Consider the following 23,737-nt stretch of genomic DNA (forward strand, 5'->3'; position numbering starts at 1 on the left):
TCACGGACAAACTTCTAAACAGGATGTTTGATGTAATGCTTATGTATGTCCGTGTCTTTTGGTATGTTCATGCTTTGTACACCATGTAGAGGGCTGGCCGAAGGCTTAGTAGTCTCATTTTAGTTAGGTTGGTGGTCGCTTTAGGCTTGTAAATAAAGGTTGTGTCATGAGGACATGTGTGAGAGATTTTCGGTCTGTAATAAACCATTTTACCCTTTGTTGTGCAACTGTTCAGAGCTTGTAAAGTCTGTTTGTAATTTGCATTGTCTATGAAGTGTTTTCGGAGATGTTTGCTTGTGGATCCCGAATGAGGCGTTTTCTCTAACCCGTTCTCTCTTTTGTGGGTCCTAAGGGACATGGGAGGCTTCGGGGAGGCTGACCTTTGCGGACGGACACGCAAGGGTGCCGCACGACTTAGGCAAAACCAGCTAAGTTCGTGACAGATGGTATCAGAGCGGGACAAGCACTCATAGAAACACTTAGCATGCAAACGTGGGGGACCTAGCGGGGCTGCGTTGAGGGCAGTCAGCACACGCACGACCGTTTGAAGAAAAACGGGCATGGAGATGTAGGGAAGAGGAGTCGCTTGGAGGAGCGGGCATCTGACATTGGCATTCAGAGGAATGGCCAACCCTTCGCGCAAGAGGCACTACGAGAACAGGCAAGCTTGGAAGAATGCGGAGCGCACAAAGGTTGGGATGGCTGAGTTTGAGCTACGGCTCAACGTTGACAACTATACTTGATGGTGCTCAAGACAAACGAGGCGCTTGGTAAAGGATGAGACCATGCAAGGTGGAATGAGTTGTTCAGCGACCGAAAGAGTTGTGCAAAAGCTCACAGAGGTGAGGGGAATTGCTAACTCAAAGAATTCGGTACTCATGCATGGGCTTGTATACGGACGATGGAATGTTCGCGGCCATCCCAAGGCGACCGAAACTCGACGCCATGGAGCATTGAAACTTTCTCTTCGGCATGTGAAGGATACGTCCGTAGGAAGCTGAAGGGTGCAACTAGTTCAGCATGTTGCTAGGCCTTGAGGGGTGCAGCGTGTTGAATCTCGTATTTTGATGATGAAACTACTTGATATGTGTTTATGATTTAATCTGCGTTTTGAGTGACGCGGGATGCTTCGATCAGGATGAGACAATTAAAGCAGGAAAATCATGTTGTGTCAAAGGAACATGTCAGAAAATTGGACGTCGGGTCGGTGGATCGGTCGACGTATCGACAGAAGGCTTCGGGCAGTGGACTCGGGCATCGGGCCAAGAAGAGCGGGTATTGTGCCAAGGATATCGGAGTTGCGGAGTCAACTGGCCGATTGGGCAATAGGCTGTAGGAGAGGACGATGCGCCGAAGAATCGGACGAAGCGTCGAGGGACCAATAACATGCCGAACAACTTGGTTAATTGCTTAGGATTAATTGTCTCGATCGAAGTTTTGTTTTAAGTGTGCAGGATTAACTACGATGGAAGAAAGACATGCAGCAGGAGTTGCGCCGGAGTCAAGACAATGATCACGTTGGGAGTTCGAGAGTTCGACGAAAGTTCGGACAGTCGTCGGAGGTTCTGCGGGAACAAATCCGAGAAGTCCATGAGCTTGCCAAAGAAGCTCGTCGGAACTCGCCAAGTGGATCGTCGCAAGTCCAGGAGTTTGCCGGAAGTCCGCAGGAGCATCACCGAAGGTTCATCGGATGATCGACGGAAGTTCGCCGGAAGCTCGCCGGAAGAAGCGATTGACGCACCGGAGCAAGTTGCAGTAATTGTCTTAGGAAATATCGTAGTTAGCACAATGATTAAGTTGGAAATGGGAGGTGATCCCATTAACTTAATCTTGGGGCAATTGGGCCCCTGAAAAACCCAAATTGGGCCGAATGGATCAACCCATTCGGACCCTGATTTCTGTTGGGAGGTGCAACCGCCCAAGCCAGGAGGTGGCACCGCCTGGGCTAAGTCTCCGAGCGAGACTGGGCGGTGCAACCGCCCCAGCCAGGAGGTGGCACCGCTTGGGCTCAGTCTCCGAGCGAGACTGGGCGGTGCAACCTCCCCTGACAGGAGGTAGCACCGCCTGAGCTCGGTCTTCGAGCTCTGGCAGGAGGTTCAACCGCCTCAGTAAGGCGGTGGCACCGCCTGAGCTCGGTCTTCGAGCTTTGGCAGGAGGTGCAACCGCCCCTGACAGAGGTGGCACCGCCCAGAGGCTCAGTCTTCGAGCTCTGCCAGGCGGTGCAACCGCCTCAGTCAGGAGGTGCAACCGCCTGATCCCGGAATTCCGGGAATTGACAATTTTGAGCTCCAAATTTGAACTGGGTTGGGGCCTATAAATACCCCACCCATTCAGCACTGAAAGGGCATGAACTTACACCGAAATCTTGATCTTGTTCTGTGATTTTTAGAGCTCAAAATTGTTGTAAAGGCCAAAAGTTCTTCTCCCTCTTTTCTTCCAAGTTCTGAGTTGTAAAGAAAGGAGAGAAAATTCTGTAAGGGTTGTCTCCTAAGCCCGTCAAAAGGAGTGAAACTGTAAAAGGGTGGTTGCCCTTCGCCTATTAAAGGAAGGCCTCTAGTGACGTCGGTGACCTCGTCGGTGGAGGAAGCCAAAAGTGGAGTAGGTCAAGATTGACCGAACCACTCTAAATCTCGGTTTGCATTTACTTTGAGCATATTATCTTTACTGCAAACCTCCTCAAAAGCTTACTGCTTTCTGCGCATATACGATCGGGTTTCAAGCTTTGCACTTTCCGAATCAGCGTTTAGACGTAAATCTGTTTTTTCGTACGATCATCATATTTCAGTTTGCGTTTACGTTTTGATTTCTATCATAACTGCAAACTGCCTTTATATCCTTGCTTAAACTGCATCTCGCCTAATCAAGTGATTTACAAATCATCATTTAGACGTAAATCAGTTTCTTCGTACGAATATCATATTTCAGTTTGCGCCTACTATCGGATTTGAATCATAACTACAAACTGCATTTATATCTTTGCTCCATCTCGCTTAAACAAAAGTTAAAGTGATTTACGAATCGGCTTTCTTATCGAAATCACTTTTAACGAACGAACGTAGTTTTTATCATAGAAGGTTTTCCGCTGCACTAATTCACCCCCCCCCCCCCCTCTTAGTGCTCTTGATCCTAACACAGCGGGGGCTGTATTGACGTGGAGTCGCAATCTAGCAAGTGCGTTTGCAGGAGGCAGAACAATGCATAGTTTGTTCAACAGATCGGAGTAGTCCAAGGGAATGGTGGTCTCCAAAACGAAGAGAGATGTTGCTCCAACGGGACAGTTATCCAGGAGGGATAAGTCCTGGCTCTCCAGAGGGAGAATCATGTGGGACGGACCTCACATGTTGAGGAGTACCTCAACAAACAACAATTCCACGAAGCTCAATGGACTGAGCAAGCGGCGAGGAGTCGTCGCATGATCTCGCTCAAGAGAATGCATTGGTGGATGCATTGCGAGATCAAGTGGGGGAGCGACCCAAAGCAACTCAAATGAAGGCACACTTGGAGTCGATATGGAGATCGGACTCGAGGGAGGGCTGACCCGTGGAATGGTAGGCGCGAGGGCCACCATCGACTCAATGCAAAAACAAGGAGCGGAGCAACTTGGGTGTCACTTGGCGAAGTACCCAAGCCGCATGAAGGGAGCCAGCATAGAAGCTGGAACATGGAGCAGAGGCACAGTGCTTTCCTTAGATAGAGGTCAAGGGCATGAACTCTTGCAGAGGTAAGAGTAGGATCATGTTGTTCCATGGGTCCTTCATTCTGACGGAGCGGACTCATCTTGTATGGTGCCAAAGACGAAGGGAGCTTCTGGGCACATGCACCTTATCTCGGAAAAGCATTTGATGGAGGAACTAAGGCGACTCAATTTGAGGAGGCAAAGTTGGGTTCAGAAGGCCTTAGCATGGGGCAAGAGGACGCAGAGGCGGGTACTCTTGAAGAATATGTCACAGCGTTGCAAATCAAGTTGCTAGGCAGGAAGCGGTGCGCAGCAGAGATTGTGCTGGTAGGGGCAGAGGCCCAGGATCCAGACAATGGGGCACTAATTGCAACGAAGTCGGGGGACTTCGGGAGCTACTAGGCGACGGACTGTCCTAGAGTGATGCTTCATCTAGGTGTGACCCAAGAGTGGGTGGATGAAGGTCGATTGCCAAAGGAGCGAACAAAATCGAAGGTGGAAGAGACCCTGCGATGTATCGGCAGAGGCCACACATGAAGGGTTCACAATTCGAGTTCATCCCATAAGGATCAGAATGCAATAGAGATGTCACCAGGAGGCGACATGGTGCAGCGGATCGTGGTGGAACAGTTCGTGGCAATGCAATACACACGACATAGTCCCGCGAGGGACTAGATTATACGGAGGTATGATCGGGAGCTATTGGAAGCTCCACTTCGGTGAACAACATAACGGTAAGAAGGGCTATGGATTCAAGGAGTGAAGGCCATGGTACTGCAAAGGCGGGTCTTCCGTGCGTGCATCGAATTTTGCATCGGATGAAAACCTTGGTCATCAGCATATAGGGGCTGGGTTCCACCAAGGGAAAAGTTCGAATGCAAGTACCAGTGAGTCCCATGGGAGGGACTTGATCAAACAGAGGTATGATCGAAGCAGTTGGAGAGTTGGACTGCTCCAGAGCTCATATTCGCTTAAGGGAGCCCGACAAGTCAGAGGACAAGGTCGAGTAAGCGAACGTTGCTACCAAGGAAGCTAAGGAGAACAGAATCGGTGCAAACCCTATAATGCGATGGCAGAGGCCATGCATGGGAGTTGCAGTCTGTCTTTCCATCGACCAAAAGGGAGCTGCTTGGAGAACACAGAGGTGTTGAAGCAGGGGTCGAAAGGGGCGAGGAAGCGACGACGAGTCCAGAGGGACTTAGCTACCCAAAATCAAGCATCATTTAGAATGAAGGTGGACTCAGAGGAGTGCCACGGAGACATATCTACTGACCGTGAAGAAAAGGGATGCAGATACGAGGCGACGAATAGTAAGGCCATGGGCATGGCAGCGCCATGGTACCGCAGAGGCGGGACTTCCGTGAAAGTCATTGATCCCTTGCTCTCATGGAGGGAGAGAGAGCGCTTGGTCGTGAAAGGGGTCGAGGAGGTGGAGCATACAGAGGCAAACTCAAAGTACCGAGACAAGGCTGAAGGGCAGAGGCCAAGGAACTTCGTAAGACCGGTGTCAACGAACTTCTCATCATGATAGCCGAAAGTAAAGGACTTCGGGTCAGGCAAGAGTGCATGACCAAGGAACGAAGCAGGCAGTATACGGTGTTGTACCTTTGCTACTCAGTGGAGTAGGCGACAGGGTTGATGGAGAAGACGGTACAATCCCAGAGGCGACCAAACCTATGAGAGAATTACTCCAAGTTAGGGTGAAAAATTCCTGCATTCTAAAAGTTCGATGGCATTGAGAAGGTGAATCACAGTAACTTACTCAACGCAAGGAGTGCAAACACTTCAAGTGCTTCAGAAGTGTGAGCAAAGAGCCGGCGAAGGCCAGTAACCAGCTTGATGCATGGAGTACAACCTCGAGGAGGCGGGCAAAGTCAAGTAACATTTGCCTTCTCAACCCTTAAGAGAATGGGCGAAACCGAGTACCCCAATTCTCTTATCTATCCAGTAGAGGAGCTCTGCACAAGTTCAAAGACCCTTCGAAGATAATGGAAGACAATAGTTGTCAAATCCTCACCAACGGTGATCAGTGTTACTGAGAGTAGATTGTTCGCTTCATTTCCCAACGAAATGCCAATCGAAAGCGGAAGTGATGCGAACCTACTTGGATGTGATAACTAAGTGAAAGAAGAGTCAATGAGCAAATTTTGTGAAGGAAGGACCCAAAACTTCAGAAGTTTGCGAGACGATGCTCGTTAAAGCTCCAACAAGCATCCACCCAGTTCAAGCAGCATGAGGCATTTGAGAGACTGGCGTAGTAAGGATGGTCTTTTCCTTCATCTGGAGGATCCGCAGGAACCAACAGGGATCAACACAACTCAGCCAACCCCACACTAGAGTCAGAGTCATTGGCGAGTTGAAGCAGCATAGCGGATTAAAGGTTCGACTACTCAAAAACAGCAGTGGAGAGCAGCTGGGAGCCAAGAGGCGCATTGCAGCTGGAGCAGAAGATTGAAGACTCAGCAAAGGCGAGGAGTTGCAGTGTCGACAAAGGCTTCGACGAGGACGTCGAAGGAATAAGTGGGGGAGAATGTCACGGACAAACTTCTAAACAGGATGTTTGATGTAATGCTTATGTATGTCCGTGTCTTTTGGTATGTTTATGCTTTGTACACCATGTAGAGGGATGGCCGAAGGCTTAATAGTCCCATTTTAGTTAGGTTGGTGGCCGCTTTAGGCTTGTAATTAAAGGTTGTGTCATGAGGACACGTGTGAGAGATTTTCGATCTGTAATGGACCATTTTACCCTTTGTTGTGCAACTGTTCAGAGCTTGTAAAGTCTGTTTGTAATTTGCATTGTCTATGAAGTGTTTTCGGAGATGTTTGCTTATGGATCCCGAATGAGACGTTTTCTCTAACCCGTTCTCTCTTTTATGGGTCCTAAGGGACATGGGAGGCTTCGGGGAGGCTGACCTTTGCGGACGGACACGCAAGGGTGCCGCACGACTTAGGCAAAACCAGCTAAGTTCGTGACAGAATGTCAAAACTTCTACTTTTGCTACTGATTTGTTGCTCCGTATCGTAAGATCGATAATTGTATGGTCAAATTGACCTCTTGAAATAGGGCGATCTCAGCCCTTGATCAGTAACGATCGAATTTCGAACATTACCGCTAGGTATAGACCCTATATTGCCCGATATGAGGACAAGTGACCGACACCGCTTAGTAGAGGGCGGTCCACGTACTGATACCCTATCAGACTAGTACATACCACTCGTATCGAGAGGTACGCATCAGTACAACAAACCTTAATAAAAAAGTATAATAAGGAAAAGATAATAATTAGAATAAAATAGACAGTACATGAGTTCCATATCATTTCATATTCAAAATACTAATACTAAAACCTCAAATTATGCATATTTAACCACTTCCCGTAGGGAAGAGATTGCGGCAAGGAGACAGATGGAGGCACCACCGAGTCGATTGCCAACAAGGAGAGTCGGTCACTGATGGGGAGAAGAAGTGGTCTTCACTTCGCAAGTCTTGATGTAAGTTTTCCTACAAAGAAGTGGTCGAGGGACATGTGCCACACTAGGAGGTTTTAATTTGGACATGATTAAATCAAATCAAGTGGCTTGGGTCAATTTAGACTTGATCAAATTAGATCAAGTGGCCCGAACCAAACTCGAGATAGGATATGATCCAACCTAGCAAAAGTGATCAAATCAGACACTTGCTTGGGCCGCCAAGCACCCAGGCACAAGCGCTCACCTAGGTGGTGCTCAAGCCCAAGCACCTCGCTTGGGTAATCTTGAGGTGCTCACGGGAGCCCGATGAATTCACTACAACAGACAATTGATCTCATCACTTCGGAAAATTCACTAAAAGAGATATCCAGAACTCTTAGACAATACAAACATGAATAATAAACAAAATCTATACACAATATACAATGTGAAGCTTGGACACTAGGTAGACTAACATACACAGATAACTCTAGTAGAATTTTTTATCCTAATGCATATTTTAAATGGTCCAAAATCTGGTCAAGTCCAACAATCACTAGGCTGATGTAGATACATTTGCCAACTACTAGAGATCCTTGGACCGATTAATGAGGTCGTCTCTAAGTACAAATAAGAGTGATCCAATATATATAAAATGTTGCTCCCCCCATTCTTAACTCAACTAAGAAACTGATATAGCTTAGGAATCCCACCTGTGTGCTTTGAAATAGCTTTCCATATGCTATCCAAAGTCAACATAAGAGCCTTGCCCTGATGATGTGGCCATAGCATGGACCCACCAGGCCCTCCATGTTACTGGCCATACTAGATCTTAAACTTAAAAAAAGCTGCAACATGCTGAAATTGTGCACCAACAGTCTGCCCATAGCTGTAGCAAACGATGACACTGACTCAATTCCTTGGCTTCATTAATAGCCCAGAGTTTGTGCCAGAACTGCAAAGGTTAATGCTAAGCCTTGAACTGATGGAGATGGGTCCAGGGTGAAAAAAGATGTCAAATTCAAACCAAAACCAGAGGAGAAACCCAGGAAAGTTTAGGGCTGATTTTTGTGTTGGATGATTATAGGTGACCAAAGTCTGAAGTTAATTAAATTGCGTTAATGGACCCAAACACAAATACTATAATTCTTCTTATAGAAAACCATGGTGGTCATGCACCATCATGGCACATGACACATTTGTACTATTTTGATGCTAGGCATCACCTGGTATGCCATTGACACAGGCTGTCTGGCTTGGAATGGACAGTCATAATATCCTTTTACCAAATATAAGACCTAAACGATACTGCTTTAATGAGCCTTTGATCCTATCAATCATAACTACTTATATATTTTCCTAATTTGGAATGTATGTTTGAATTGGTCTTATTATCTCATGCCTTCTTGCTGCAAAACGTAGGCATCATAAGTCAAAGCTAATTTTAACTCATAATACTCTGTGACACTGTTTTTGTTTCTGCATGACAATATAGTAGACCAAAATTTCTACAGATCATAGAACGTTATTGTAAAAGAAACCTTGTGACATTGACAAATAGCTTTCATATAGTCGAATGCCTTGTCAGCATTGCAATATAAAATTTAATACCTACAAATTATTGTATGCTATTGATAAATATTTATTGTGCATGGTTTGTCCATCCAAATGTAGTATGTCATTCTCTCATGCACAAGCAATGTGGAATCAAATGTCAAATTATTACCCTAGACTCCAGCAATATATCCTAGTCAGGAAATTCTTCTATTGCACTTCTGATACATTCACAAAGGTACCAAATGATGCTATATGATGACTCCTCAATGTCAGTAACATCAGTTAAAGCTATGTGCATTTCTTCAAGGCCCCTTAATGAGAACATACTAATAAAACTATAAAAGTATGTCAGTAAAATGATTCACTGACCTACAGATCAACTAAATTGTCCAGAACCTTCTTATAAAAAGTGTGCTATATAATAATTCCTGCCAAACAGAAAAGGCTTCATTTGACTCATTTCTGGTGTCTTTTGCAACAATTAATGAAATCACAAACACCTATTAGATCAAAATCAAAATATTTGAGACCGATTATTCCTTAGGTAGTAAGGAAGAATGGATGGAAGAGACAGTAATGACAGAAGAAGGTACATGGATTAATTGTCTCTGAGATTGTCTTTGATGCATAACTATTTGCCTGCTTAGGTGTTGTTTTGCCTCTTTCCAAGCAGAAATAGTATGGCTCTCAAGCTCTTCCTCCGCCAAATTGGAACCATGATTACTGAGCTGCCAGAGGGAAAAGGTTAGAGCAATAATAAAACACAATATGAAATAAGAAAAACAAAAATGTGAGAGAAGAATAGTTAAAAGAGGTATCAAATCAATAGTTCAAACTTCAAAGAAACGAGCCAGCTGAGAATTTCATTGTTCACTGGCATGCCCCATGTACATCATGTCCCAGCAAACTCCATATATTGTCACAAGCCCACCAGCTTGGTACAACATGAGGGGTCCATGCCAACAGAGTGCCAGGAAACCCTTGTCAGAGAGGCCTGTGCCGCTACCACAGTGGCATGGCCAACACATGTAGAGTCCAACAATTTTAATACCACTACATAGCTCCATAGGCATACCAATCCAATGAAAAACCAGAACATGGAGTAGTATTGTTTGCAAAGGGAAATAGAATTTGACTCAAGGAGATCAAAAGAAATTCTTTTATGGCAGCAAGTGCAACTAGTTATATACAAGTTATGAGCCAAGGTAGTTGTTTTCTGTACTTGTGCAACAAACAAATAACAATAGTAAATGCATTGGTTTGTTAAATATTCTTTATCAGAAAACTTCTTCATCCATGATTGGTGCCACTATGTTTTAGTAAATTGTAATATGTCTTTTATTCTTTCTTTTTCTTTTTATTTGTGTTACTATTTTAAGAAGTATTTTCCATCAAAATGCTTATAAATAGGACATCAAATTCAATATTCAGAAGTCCTAGGATTGTAACTGGCCCAATATGAACAATGGATGTTAAATCTCCATTTTATATAATCATAGTAAAATTGATGCATGAGGATTATGCAAGGGTTATCATATATGATTTTTGCATTAAAGAAATCATGAATAACTAAAAGTGTTGGAAACTACACAAATTTAAATTATTTTTATGGTATGTAATGTACCTTGGTGCCAAGACACTTCCGTTCGATATCATTAGATTCAATGTCAACATTATTGGTGAGAAGGGATGAAGAAAGAGAAATATTAAAGTTGTTGAAATATGAATAAGCTGGGTGTTGAGAGGGTAAAGTTGATGTAAGAATAAATTAGATGAGAGCTGGACAAAAGATAAAACAGATGACTTATAAATCCAAGTTTCAAAAATTAGGATTGGGTTAAGGATCAACCATCTTAGTGTAGCAGAACATTCCATAGAGGAGTGTACATGCAAGAACAGAAAACAAAAAGTCACCAATGTTTACTGGTCTGATTGGCCATCGAGATGCAGACCTAGCTAATTGCGATCAGGTCAAACTCAGTATAGGTGTAATATCGGAGGTGTACCACTTGGTACACAGGTCATATTAATCGGAATTCGACTGTTACCAAACAATACCAATCGGTGAACAATTTGACCGTTGGGGCCTAGTTGGAGGGTCGATGCAGATCTATTTAAACAAACTCTCGCTCATTTCTCCTCCTCTCTCACTCTGTCACTCACATTCTTTCTTAAACTCAGTCTCCTAATTCTTTTGATTCCTTGGGTTAAACGAGTAGATCTTCTCTAACTGCCTTAGAAACTGATTAAGGATGGTTGATTGGCAACTGAACAGGGGTTTAATCTCAATATTGATTGTAACTGTCTTCGAATCAAGATAACTTGAAACATGATCTCTATGTTAATTTCATGTAATTAGGGCTCAAAAAAGTCTCAATTGCTATTGCCTCTCGAGAGGGACGTTTTCAATAATCTGTGTCTCATTTTTCCCAAAAAAATGCCTAATTTGATTGTACACAACCATAAAAGGGAAGAAATTAGAACAAAATAGGTTTTTATTTCTAGGGTTATTTTATTGTATTTACTGAAACCCAGCACATACCGGTGTACGAACACTCGGTACACCGGTATGGACCAGTATTGTACCAGTTCACAGCAGAACCATCGAGATTGCATACTTTGATTTTCATCCTAGAACAGATAGAATATGTATCAGTTGATAAATAGCAGTCCCATAAACCACACATAAAGAACAGAAAGTCAGCCATCAGGATCCACTCAATTTAAAGGCAATCTTCCAGAATATATCAAATGAAAGAAACTTTGAATTGAAGAAAACAATTTCAGTTAAGGATCCCATAGCTAACCTTCAGAAAGATTCAAGAAGCAACCACAAGAAAACATTAATACTTTTAAATGGAAAAAATCAGATAATTTGTATTCCACTCGTACCGCTTTCAGAATCAATATAAAATCTAATGGACTGAGTACTCCAACAAATTCTCCCTTGTATGTGTCCAATAAAGGAGCAACAGGAATTCCCTGACGAAAGTAAGGTTTAAAAAGAAAAAGCACACATCAGTTACTGAAAAAGAAATGATCAATCAACAAAAGTACCAAGTGAAACATCTATAGCCTTTTGCATAATTTTTTTTTTATTTAAATTTTTTTTTTTTCTGAGAAGCTCACTATGTCTAAGGCATAACAGCAATATCTAGGAGTGTACAGTAAAGCCCAAATAACCATTCAATTAAATAAAAAGATAAGATGGATAAAAATAAGCAATATGTGAAATGCTTAATACATAATAATCCATTGCAGCTACAATGATGCCCTAAAACATTGACATAGAAAGTACAGCACTATATATAAAGATCAAGTATTAAACAGACTAAGATTATGGCTTGCCAGCTCTAACAGTTTTAATTTCCAAAGGAATAGGAAATGAAATAATATAAACAGATGCAGAAATCTATATTCAAAAAAAAAAAAATCTATGTAAAAGATAATAGAAACAATGACAACAGAAAGCCCAAAATCCTATTACCAGTGGTTCACTCCATAGATCCTTTCTGCCATTTAGGACAGCAAGGAAATCATCTTCAAATCACCTTGCATAATTTAAGAAGTCTTCTTAGGCCTTCCACTCATCCTATTGAAACCTCAAATTTTAACAAACTTAGCATTCCTTACTGGTGGAAATAGAGATATCATTTAACACAGATAAACAATGAACTGTCATCACCTTATCCTTGAATGATGAATCTGAATGAAGATCCTCTTTAAACATTCCAAAACAATACAAAATATATATTTCCCTAGTGATTTAATGAAATTTCAGCAGGCACAGGTACTATGATACTGAGCCATTCATGATGCACCTTTTCATTAACTATAATTTGGACAAATCATTTTTTGGCTTGTTCGGCAGCATAATGTGATTGGTTGTGTGGAGCTGAGTCAAGCTGTGATGATATAATGCAGAAATCCCTTATACCAACCAGCACCACATGGTGTCATCAATGCCAGAACCCCCGTCACTAAGGAAGTCCTTGGCTCTAAGAACCATGATCCACCATATTTGGCTCTAATAACAGCATCGCTAAAGAAGGCTTGACAAAGAACCCCTCGAACCAGCTGAAAAACTTCAACCCTCAATCCTGGCACTCCTTTAATTAATTATAATGGGATCAACGCCAGTTGATATTCTATTTATAAATAGCAGAGACTTGTTGACAGAAATATACTCATGACAATCGATTACATCTATATTAAACAGTTACTTGAACATCAATAATAGACATATGACCAATGTCTTGTAGAGCATTCTAAAGACCTTACTCATGGTACTCATTTGTGGTTCTTCAAAACAGGTACAGAGTAGACAAAATCTAAGGCGCAGAGTTTTCATCCTAGAGACATATATTATTTTATTTTCCTTGAAAAATCAGTGACCTTCAGATGTTCTTAATTTGGCGATGTCCTTATAAGAATACCAACCAGTAATGTCATATATAACTCATAATCCTTTCATTTAGCAAGGATTACTAAAATACTGCATCACTCTAGTATTCAGCAAGAGATATTTTGCTTTTCTTAGTCACTAAGGAAAATGAGCTGAGCCTCGGGGAGCCGCTCATAGTATCACCAATAATTGTGCGAAGGAATATGCTTTCCTTCGTCAGGAAGTTAGGGAAATATCTGATGAAAGGATAAGGATGCGATGGGGCCCAATGAGCACCCGGTTCTATCCTCTTCCTCTATATATTCTCTAGCTTAGTCTCTTGCAAGGCATGGGTCGAAAAACCAGAGCCTTACTTGAGAAGAAGATTATCCTCTATCCTTTAGCCTTACTTGAGAAGAAGATTATCCTCTATCCTTTGTAAGCATTTCAAGCTTTGTTCATACCAAATCTATTGTAAGAATCTTAAGCTTTCTATAGTTCTTTGTGCTTATCATTTCTTACTTGGATCCTGCTTCCCGCTTCCGTCGACTTTCTGGTATCAGAGCCGGTTGTATTCTGTTCTGATATAGTTTCTAACTAAATTGCTATGATGTTTATGCTAAGTTTGCTTTGTAAAACATCACTTACGGTTTAAAACTTGTAAGGAGCCCGAGGAAGGCAGCCAGGTCAGGGAACCGCAGTAAGACCTTTGACGCAAGCTCTCTAAAGTTGAAGACCTTACTACTAAGAAAGGCCTATATCTCTACAAAAGCCATGGCGAAGGTAACACGGTTACATTCTACAAAAGCCTCGTCCTTTACCGTCGACTTTCTGGTATCAGAGCCGGTTGTATTCTGTTCTGATATAGTTTCTAACTAAATTGCTATGATGTTTATGCTAAGTTTGCTTTGTAAAACATCACTTACGGTTTAAAACTTGTAAGGAGCCCGAGGAAGGCAGCCAGGTCAGGGAACCGCAGTAAGACCTTTGACGCAAGCTCTCTAAAGTTGAGAACGTAAGTAGATTAAAACAATGCATATTTAGCATATGTCTAAGCTTTGGGAAGAAGCTATTCAAAAATGGTATACAGACTCCCATACCTCCCATCTGGACTACCTAAATCTAGCGGAGACTCCAAAACCCACTAAAAAGGAACTAGCTCACAACATCTCTGTCATTTACGACCGAACTTGTCTTTCAAGTAGAGTAAATCTGAGAAACTTCAAACTTTTGCTTGAAGAAAACCGCAACCTTGAGCATAGGGTTAAGAACCTCGAAGCCTCAATAACAACGCTGTCTTCCTTACTCATCAAGAACAAGCCCCTTACTCAAGTTGATGTTCAAAAATTGGTTTTAGAGATAACTAAGCAACCCAAACTCATTGAGGAAGAAGCCTTACGACTTTCACAGAGCCTGGACCAAAAACTCCAAAGGATTGAAATTCTATTATCCAAAATAGAAAAACAAATCTTTGGATGAGTCATATATCCTCCAGGAGTACCGAATCTTACAAAGAAGCTCTTAAAGCTACTGAATCTATTGAACCCCCATCACTTGGATTTCTCAAGACAAGTGATTTTCAGGGAACTCTTAGCCATCAGGTAGCCGTAATCAAGCAGCATAACGTACAAATTCAACTTCTGGTACAAATTGCTGAAAACATAAAAGGAATACGAACGGAGCTACAGACAATACGGGAGTTGCAACAATCAAAGGCGACGCAATCCCAAGTGGTACCGGACGAACTCATCACCAAACTAGCAAACCTCAACCTAGGCCCCTCTGAAAGGCCTAAGGAGACAAAAGGAAGAATATTAGTCTTTAAAGACCCTATAAAAATCTTCCAAGAAAACAGAAGATGACTTCCAGAACACAGACCCAAGAGGTATCTACGTCAACTCCTCTTGTAGAAGACCAAATCAGGAACTACAGAAGAAACCAGAGGAGAATATTCAACGCTAGAAGACGACTTGGGCAACTCATCTTCAGAAATACAGACTTAAACGCACAGATTCTGGAACAACAAATAGACCCTCAAGCGCAGCTGCAATTATCCATGAGGGAAAGAGCTGCAATAGCACCTGCTGAAGTATTGTACCACTCAAGGAGAGATAGTGTGCATCACAGGGTCTATACGCATCGATCTGAAGAGGCTATGTTGGTCACCAACAATCAAGAAGACAGGGCTTTCATTCAGGAGCCAAGCTTTGACCAACTGACCAGGAGCGGGATGAGGTATATTCATCTCGGGATCCTACAAACAAGGGTCCAGACACTCCACAGACAGGAAGAGGGAACACTGGCACTATTAGTGTTCCGAGACAACAGATGGGCTGATGACAGGTCCATCATTGCCACAATGGAAGTAGACCTGACTAGAGGAAGTCAACTGGTCTACGTAGTACCAGATACCATGATGACAATAGGAGATTTTTACCGTAATATACAACTTTCTATACTAACCCGTGGATATGACACATGGCAGAATGGAGAAGCAAATCTGCTAATCACCAGGGGAATGGTAGGGCGACTTTCAAATACCCCGAATGTCGCCTTTGCATATGAAATTTCAGGGGTGGTGGATTACTTGACAAGCCATGGCGTAAGGGCTCTGCTAGGAAGGAGGTATTCCACAGCAGAAATCAGAGGAAGAGACTGGATGATCAGACCCACACAGGTTTCAATTCCCATACAACCTGCTGAACTCAGGAGCCGAAATCTAATTGACGGAAGAATTTCAATTAGCTTTGACAATTATAAAGCAGCATCAACATCCAGCAGAATCCGTTACAACAACACGGATGACGAAACATTCAGTGATGAAGAGGAAATCCGAAGCCACACAATAGCTGTCAACGTTCAATTAACCGACAGCGAGGACGAGGCTGAGGAGCTAAAGGAAAACCTTAATTCCTACTTCCAAGGCACCCACATCACAGAAGAGGAAGTAGAGATGCCGTACCCTCGGAAGCATCAAAAGGAATTAATCGCAGCAGGACTAGAGGAGGAACTGATAATGGAATACCCACAGTTAGCAAAGCTATCTCAACAGGTATATTCATCATCTGCTATATCAAATTACAGGCCACCGACAGACTCAACCATGGGACCTGTAAACTATCCCCCGGCTGTAAACATAGAATCCACAAGCCGGAAACAAGAATACGAAATACTATCAGTACAAGAAGGAGAGAACCAAAGCGACGCAATATATTCAATATCTGAAGGAGAGAATACAGAAGACCTGCAGCATGGTATTCACTCCTTCACTCATAAAATCTTTGCTCTAATAGAAGATAGTAGAACTTGGTGGATAGGACCTGAGACAGGGTACCGAGCAAGAGTACAAGTTTCCCAAGAACAAGCTGAGTGCAGACATATATGGGAAATCAACACGGAGCTACAACCAGAACTTGAAAGATGCAAGTGCTGCAAGAGAAAGTCACAAAGAAGGCATAGGAGACACTGTCCCTTATGCAAGATCACTTCGTGCGGGATGTGCAGTATATATTACTTTGACAAGAGAACCCCCGTAATGATGGAGGAACCACCAAGGTATGAACCTAAAAACCTGCTTCAAACACAACAAGATTTCATTAATCATTGTGAAGCAGAAATAAGGAGGCTCAAAATGGCGGTTGAATTCGAACAACAAAAGGCTAAGGAGCTTGAAGAAATGCATGCTCTCCGTGATGTCATTGAGCCTTTTGTAGTTAAAAACCATCCTTTCCTTTCCTTTTCTTTCTGCTCCTGTTATGGGGTCCACCGTGGTTCCAGAATTAACAATTATAGCAGTGGTACGGTGCTTGCTTTTGCTTGGTCTGATAACCCCTATTTCCAGTAATGCTCTTACATGCTTTGAAAAGGCTTCCTTTGCTTGTGGTGTCAAATGTCTGAGAGGCTTGTCTTCTACCACAAAATCTTGATTTTTGATTTCCAACTTGCATGTTATTTCATTCTTTCTCCAATGTTTGAGAGGGTCCTCCCCAATGTAACCTTGGGCCTTTAGCTGATCTAGTAGGCTTCCGAACTTGGCTCTTATTTTTTCATTGCTCTGCTGGGCTTCTGCAGAGTAACATACTGACTCCTGGATTTGAATATAGTCATCCTCTTCTAGGTCTAGTTCTTCTATTGCTGCGGCTGTCGAGATATAGGGCAGAGTATTAATAGTTGTCAAATTTTTGTAGAATGTAACCGTGTTACCTTCGCCATGGCTTTTGGTACTAACCGGCTCTGATACCAGAATACAACCGGCTATGGATTGAGCATGCATTTCTTCAAGCTCCTTAGCCTTTTGTTGTTCGAATTCAACCGCCATTTTGAGCCTCCTTATTTCTGCTTCACAATGATTAATGAAATCTTGTTGTGTTTGAAGCAGGTTTTTAGGTTCATACCTTGGTGGTTCCTCCATCATTACGGGGGTTCTCTTGTCAAAGTAATATATACTGCACATCCCGCACGAAGTGATCTTGCATAAGGGACAGTGTCTCCTATGCCTTCTTTGTGACTTTCTCTTGCAGCACTTGCATCTTTCAAGTTCTGGTTGTAGCTCCGTGTTGATTTCCCATATATGTCTGCACTCAGCTTGTTCTTGGGAAACTTGTACTCTTGCTCGGTACCCTGTCTCAGGTCCTATCCACCAAGTTCTACTATCTTCTATTAGAGCAAAGATTTTATGAGTGAAGGAGTGAATACCATGCTGCAGGTCTTCTGTATTCTCTCCTTCAGATATTGAATATATTGCGTCGCTTTGGTTCTCTCCTTCTTGTACTGATAGTATTTCGTATTCTTCCGGAATATCCAATTGTTCAAATATTGCTACTCTTTTAATATTTTTCCTGTCATTAGGGCATTCTCTTGCAAAATGTCCTTCTTCTCCACAAAGGTAGCACTTGCATTTCTTATTTCTTATCAAATGCTTCCTCTTTTCAATTCTTGCATGAGATGAGTGGGGTTTACCCTTGTAGGTAGTCGATCTTCTTACCCCATATTTTCTTTCGGGTTTGTTGTAATATCCTGGGATAGGAATCTTACTGCAAAAGGATAGGTCTTTTAATGCTCTTCTGAATGCAGCATCCTTGCACTCTGCTTCTAAATATTTGTAGGAAAAAAGAATCCTTGGGATTACCCCTATGGTGTTTCCCCTGTATTTTGCTTCAAATGCCTCTTTGATCCTTTTTCCTAGCTCCCCTGGCATTTTGGACCATAACTTTTCGGATAATTCTGGTCCTAAAAACATCCTACCTGTTTTGGATGCCAACCTCATATAATCATTTAAGAACTGAATAATATGGTTGAGGTTAGTGCAAGATAACCTTTCAAGATCTCTGTAAGCCTCTTCTTGTGCTGTTGTAGATCCTTGAAACGGGTCTTCAAGTATAAAAATCGTCCTCAGTTGTGAGAGAATATTTTGTGTTCCTCCCATTCCATCCGCATTAGCTAGTAGTAGTTGGTATTCTTCGGGGTAGGCCATCCGCCATTGGATCCATGCTAGTTTTTCTGCTTCTCCGAGCAGATTTTCAATAAATTCCATTTTTGCTAGAGGATCTGTGAATCCTTGTAAAGATACTAAATTCTTTGTTATTGATTCCCACCTCATAAACACTTCATCGAACATTCCCAGTTGGGATGGGATTATGAACATCGCTCCTTGCTGTTGGAAGGCCGAAGGGAGGTTCCAAGCTTCCGAGAAGTTCTTCGCCTTGAACCTTGGCTGTCTTGAGTGTCCTTCGTATTCTGGTTTCCGGCTTGTGGATTCTATGTTTACAGCCGGGGGATAGTTTACAGGTCCCATGGTTGAGTCCGTCGGTGGCCTGTAATTTGATATAGCAGATGATGAATATACCTGTTGAGATAGCTTTGCTAACTGTGGGTATTCCATTATCAGTTCCTCCTCTAGTCCTGCTGCGATTAATTCCTTTTGATGCTTCCGAGGGTACGGCATCTCTACTTCCTCTTCTGTGATGTGGGTGCCTTGGAAGTAGGAATTAAGGTTTTCCTTTAGCTCCTCAGCCTCGTCCTCGCTGTCGGTTAATTGAACGTTGACAGCTATTGTGTGGCTTCGGATTTCCTCTTCATCACTGAATGTTTCGTCATCCGTGTTGTTGTAACGGATTCTGCTGGATGTTGATGCTGCTTTATAATTGTCAAAGCTAATTGAAATTCTTCCGTCAATTAGATTTCGGCTCCTGAGTTCAGCAGGTTGTATGGGAATTGAAACCTGTGTGGGTCTGATCATCCAGTCTCTTCCTCTGATTTCTGCTGTGGAATACCTCCTTCCTGGCAGAGCCCTTACGCCATGGCTTGTCAAGTAATCCACCACCCCTGAAATTTCATATGCAAAGGCGACATTCGGGGTATTTGAAAGTCGCCCTACCATTCCCCTGGTGATTAGCAGATTTGCTTCTCCATTCTGCCATGTGTCATATCCACGGGTTAGTATAGAAAGTTGTATATTACGGTAAAAATCTCCTATTGTCATCATGGTATCTGGTACTACGTAGACCAGTTGACTTCCTCTAGTCAGGTCTACTTCCATTGTGGCAATGATGGACCTGTCATCAGCCCATCTGTTGTCTCGGAACACTAATAGTGCCAGTGTTCCCTCTTCCTGTCTGTGGAGTGTCTGGACCCTTGTTTGTAGGATCCCGAGATGAATATACCTCATCCCGCTCCTGGTCAGTTGGTCAAAGCTTGGCTCCTGAATGAAAGCCCTGTCTTCTTGATTGTTGGTGACCAACATAGCCTCTTCAGATCGATGCGTATAGACCCTGTGATGCACACCATCTCTCCTTGAGTGGTACAATACTTCAGCAGGTGCTATTGCAGCTCTTTCCCTCATGGATAATTGCAGCTGCGCTTGAGGGTCTATTTGTTGTTCCAGAATCTGTGCGTTTAAGTCTGTATTTCTGAAGATGAGTTGCCCAAGTCGTCTTCTAGCGTTGAATATTCTCCTCTGGTTTCTTCTGTAGTTCCTGATTTGGTCTTCTACAAGAGGAGTTGACGTAGATACCTCTTGGGTCTGTGTTCTGGAAGTCATCTTCTGTTTTCTTGGAAGATTTTTATAGGGTCTTTAAAGACTAATATTCTTCCTTTTGTCTCCTTAGGCCTTTCAGAGGGGCCTAGGTTGAGGTTTGCTAGTTTGGTGATGAGTTCGTCCGGTACCACTTGGGATTGCGTCGCCTTTGATTGTTGCAACTCCCGTATTGTCTGTAGCTCCGTTCGTATTCCTTTTATGTTTTCAGCAATTTGTACCAGAAGTTGAATTTGTACGTTATGCTGCTTGATTACGGCTACCTGATGGCTAAGAGTTCCCTGAAAATCACTTGTCTTGAGAAATCCAAGTGATGGGGGTTCAATAGATTCAGTAGCTTTAAGAGCTTCTTTGTAAGATTCGGTACTCCTGGAGGATATATGACTCATCCAAAGATTTGTTTTTCTATTTTGGATAATAGAATTTCAATCCTTTGGAGTTTTTGGTCCAGGCTCTGTGAAAGTCGTAAGGCTTCTTCCTCAATGAGTTTGGGTTGCTTAGTTATCTCTAAAACCAATTTTTGAACATCAACTTGAGTAAGGGGCTTGTTCTTGATGAGTAAGGAAGACAGCGTTGTTATTGAGGCTTCGAGGTTCTTAACCCTATGCTCAAGGTTGCGGTTTTCTTCAAGCAAAAGTTTGAAGTTTCTCAGATTTACTCTACTTGAAAGACAAGTTCGGTCGTAAATGACAGAGATGTTGTGAGCTAGTTCCTTTTTAGTGGGTTTTGGAGTCTCCGCTAGATTTAGGTAGTCCAGATGGGAGGTATGGGAGTCTGTATACCATTTCTGAATAGCTTCTTCCCAAAGCTTAGACATATGCTAAATATGCATTGTTTTAATCTACTTACGGTTTAAAACTTGTAAGGAGCCCGAGGAAGGCAGCCAGGTCAGGAAACCGCAGTAAGACCTTTGACGCAAGCTCTCTAAAGTTGAGAACGTCGACGCAAGCTCTTCTGAATGCTCTTCTTACCCCATATTTTCTTTCGGGTTTGTTGTAATATCCTGGGATAGGAATCTTACTGCAAAAGGATAGGTCTTTTAATGCTCTTCTGAATGCAGCATCCTTGCACTCTGCTTCTAAATATTTGTAGGAAAAAAGAATCCTTGGGATTACCCCTATGGTGTTTCCCCTGTATTTTGCTTCAAATGCCTCTTTGATCCTTTTTCCTAGCTCCCCTGGCATTTTGGACCATAACTTTTCGGATAATTCTGGTCCTAAAAACATCCTACCTGTTTTGGATGCCAACCTCATATAATCATTTAAGAACTAAATAATATGATATGCAAGACACAGAAAAGCCAAACTTTAGCATAAAATCACTTTTTCAATGTAAATCAAAATCCGATAAAAGAGATACCTGCTCGTAGAGGATATGAAATGCTTGTTTTACTGGCAAATTGCTATCAAGAGCAATGACCTAAAGAACAATGTCAATAATGAATCAAGAAGTCAAAAAATGCAAGTCAGAGTTTATAATATGCTAGAAGCCACATAAATCTTATTCATTAATAAAAGGAAATAATGTACCTTTCCTGAATCTGGAAGCAATTCATAAGCAGTACGGGTGGACAAAAGTTCAAAAATATGATCACGAAAGCGTCCAATATCAGCCTCTGGAACCCTCAAAGTTGTCTCCTGCAACAAAACATCTGGCATTGAAATTGTTTGTTGAACAGAAATGAGAATGAATCAAAGATCAAGATGTAGCATTTTCTAACCAGTGGGTTCTTTCCCCTTTGATAGTATAACAATGTTCAATTTGATCATTGGAAGTTATGCAAACAAATTTCTTGTTACAAGCACTATAAAAGTATAACTATGTTGGTTGTGCCTCTGGTCACTCTGGATTTAACCAAAGTTCAACATGGCAATCCTCTGTTTCAACATGTTAATGGGACATCATTTCAATCTATCAAGTTACCTAATAACCAAGCTCCTGAGTTGATGAGTTGAGGCATGTGTCCTGAATTGTTTCTATATTGCAACAGAATTATCATTACTTAATAGTTACTTCTTATCTATGTCTCCCTCTCATCCTTATGAAGCCAACTATCCTTGAATTAAATTAAACCCTGATTCAAATCATATCCTATCAAAAAATAATTCCATGAATTCAAGAGAGCAAGACAACCACATTCAGAAAGCCTACAGATGATGGAAAATTGAATGCTTACCAAGGTTTGCAGTATCGACTGGTATTGGTTTGGTACAGGTGGAATTTACCGATCTGAAATGTTATCGGTAAATATCAGACCTCTTCCAAGCGGTACAGGTTCAGGTTCCGATTTCCTTTTTTTTCTTTTTTTTTTTTTTTGAAACGATACATACTGACGTACCGACACTCGGTACACTGATACTTGATACTGACCAGTATGATACTGGTTTGAGCCATAACCAGCACAGTACCGAAACTCAAAATTGCAAACCTTGAATCAGGGTATGGCCAGTAACAGAAATTGAATCCTAATGGAATTATCAGTTAATATTCTTCTTGTTCATCACATGAAATTGAATCCTACAAACATCTGTTAAGCACCATGAATCACATGAACGTCATGTAACAGAAATTATCAGTTTATATTCTTCATGTTCATACTTTGAGACATGGTATTCGGCGAGGTAGGCAATACTGAATGATACCGCCTAGTATGGGCGGTACGTATCGGTCCGACGACATACCAGTACGCGGACCGCCCGCAACCGGACGGAACGTTTAAAAGTGCGGGTAATATCAAGCGTTAACGGTCGAAATTTCGACCGTTACCGTCGAGCACAACTCCGTAACGGTCGAAATCGACCATTACCGCACTATAACAGTGCTACAGTGCTCCAACGGTCAAATTGACCGTTGGAGCCCTTTCTCATAGTATTTAAACCCTTCTTCTTCCCTATTTCACTTCATTAGATTCTCATGCTCTTTTAAACTATCTCAAACTCTTTTTTCTCTCCTAAACTCTACAAAACAACGATTTGTGAATTCAATCGAAGCTAATTTAAGAAGATTAAGAGGAATAACTTTCTAATCAAGAAGTATGTATTCTCTTTTTTTAATTAGAGAATAATTAAGATATTTAATATTATGATTAGTGTGTTTCATGCATATTAAATATTAAAAAATATTTATGATGCTGCGATTAGTCATTTTAATGATGATTTAATCAAAATTTATTCAATTTTATGTCAATTCAATGTGTTTAATACCTATTAGGGTGTTTGTCATGTTTATAGTGTTGAAAGAGAAGTAATTAATGAAAACTTAACTATGTTAATCATGTAATTAATGTATCTAATGATGATAATGGAAAACCCTATCCTAACTTTTTTTTTATTTTCAAGTATTTTCGAAGGGTTTTACACCCTAAATTAGGTGTACCGCTCGGTACGCCCTGGCGTTCCGCTCGGTACACGATACTGTACCATACCGAGCCAACCTCGAAACATCGGTACGGTACGATATTGCAAACCTTTTATTCACAATTGAACCATTACCTTCCTGTTTTGATCTTCATACCAACCAACAATGTACAGTCCTCTGTCCTCAATAACAATGGATCTATATATATTTGCAGCTCTCTCAAAAAGTAAAACCCCTCAATTTATTTAAGCAGGCAAGCATTTAACATATTGATATGTAC

At 41.9% G+C, this 23,737-nt stretch overlaps 1 protein-coding gene across 1 annotated transcript in view; it reads right to left on the bottom strand.

The window, feature by feature from the left end:
- LOC135612628 (sucrose nonfermenting 4-like protein) overlaps positions 1-23,737 on the bottom strand; it is a 65,250-nt gene that overhangs the window by 20,163 nt on the left and 21,350 nt on the right. Inside the window, exons 5-8 of the mRNA XM_065109135.1 lie at positions 21,630-21,737; positions 21,460-21,519; positions 11,576-11,665; positions 9,277-9,411 (exon numbers count right to left, since the gene is read on the bottom strand). Of these exons, the coding sequence (XP_064965207.1) occupies positions 9,277-9,411; positions 11,576-11,665; positions 21,460-21,519; positions 21,630-21,737 (393 nt within the window). The remainder of the gene's footprint in view (positions 1-9,276; positions 9,412-11,575; positions 11,666-21,459; positions 21,520-21,629; positions 21,738-23,737) is intronic.

This window comes from Musa acuminata, chromosome BXJ2-5 (genome assembly GCF_036884655.1).
Source record: "Musa acuminata AAA Group cultivar baxijiao chromosome BXJ2-5, Cavendish_Baxijiao_AAA, whole genome shotgun sequence".
NCBI lineage: Eukaryota > Viridiplantae > Streptophyta > Magnoliopsida > Zingiberales > Musaceae > Musa > Musa acuminata.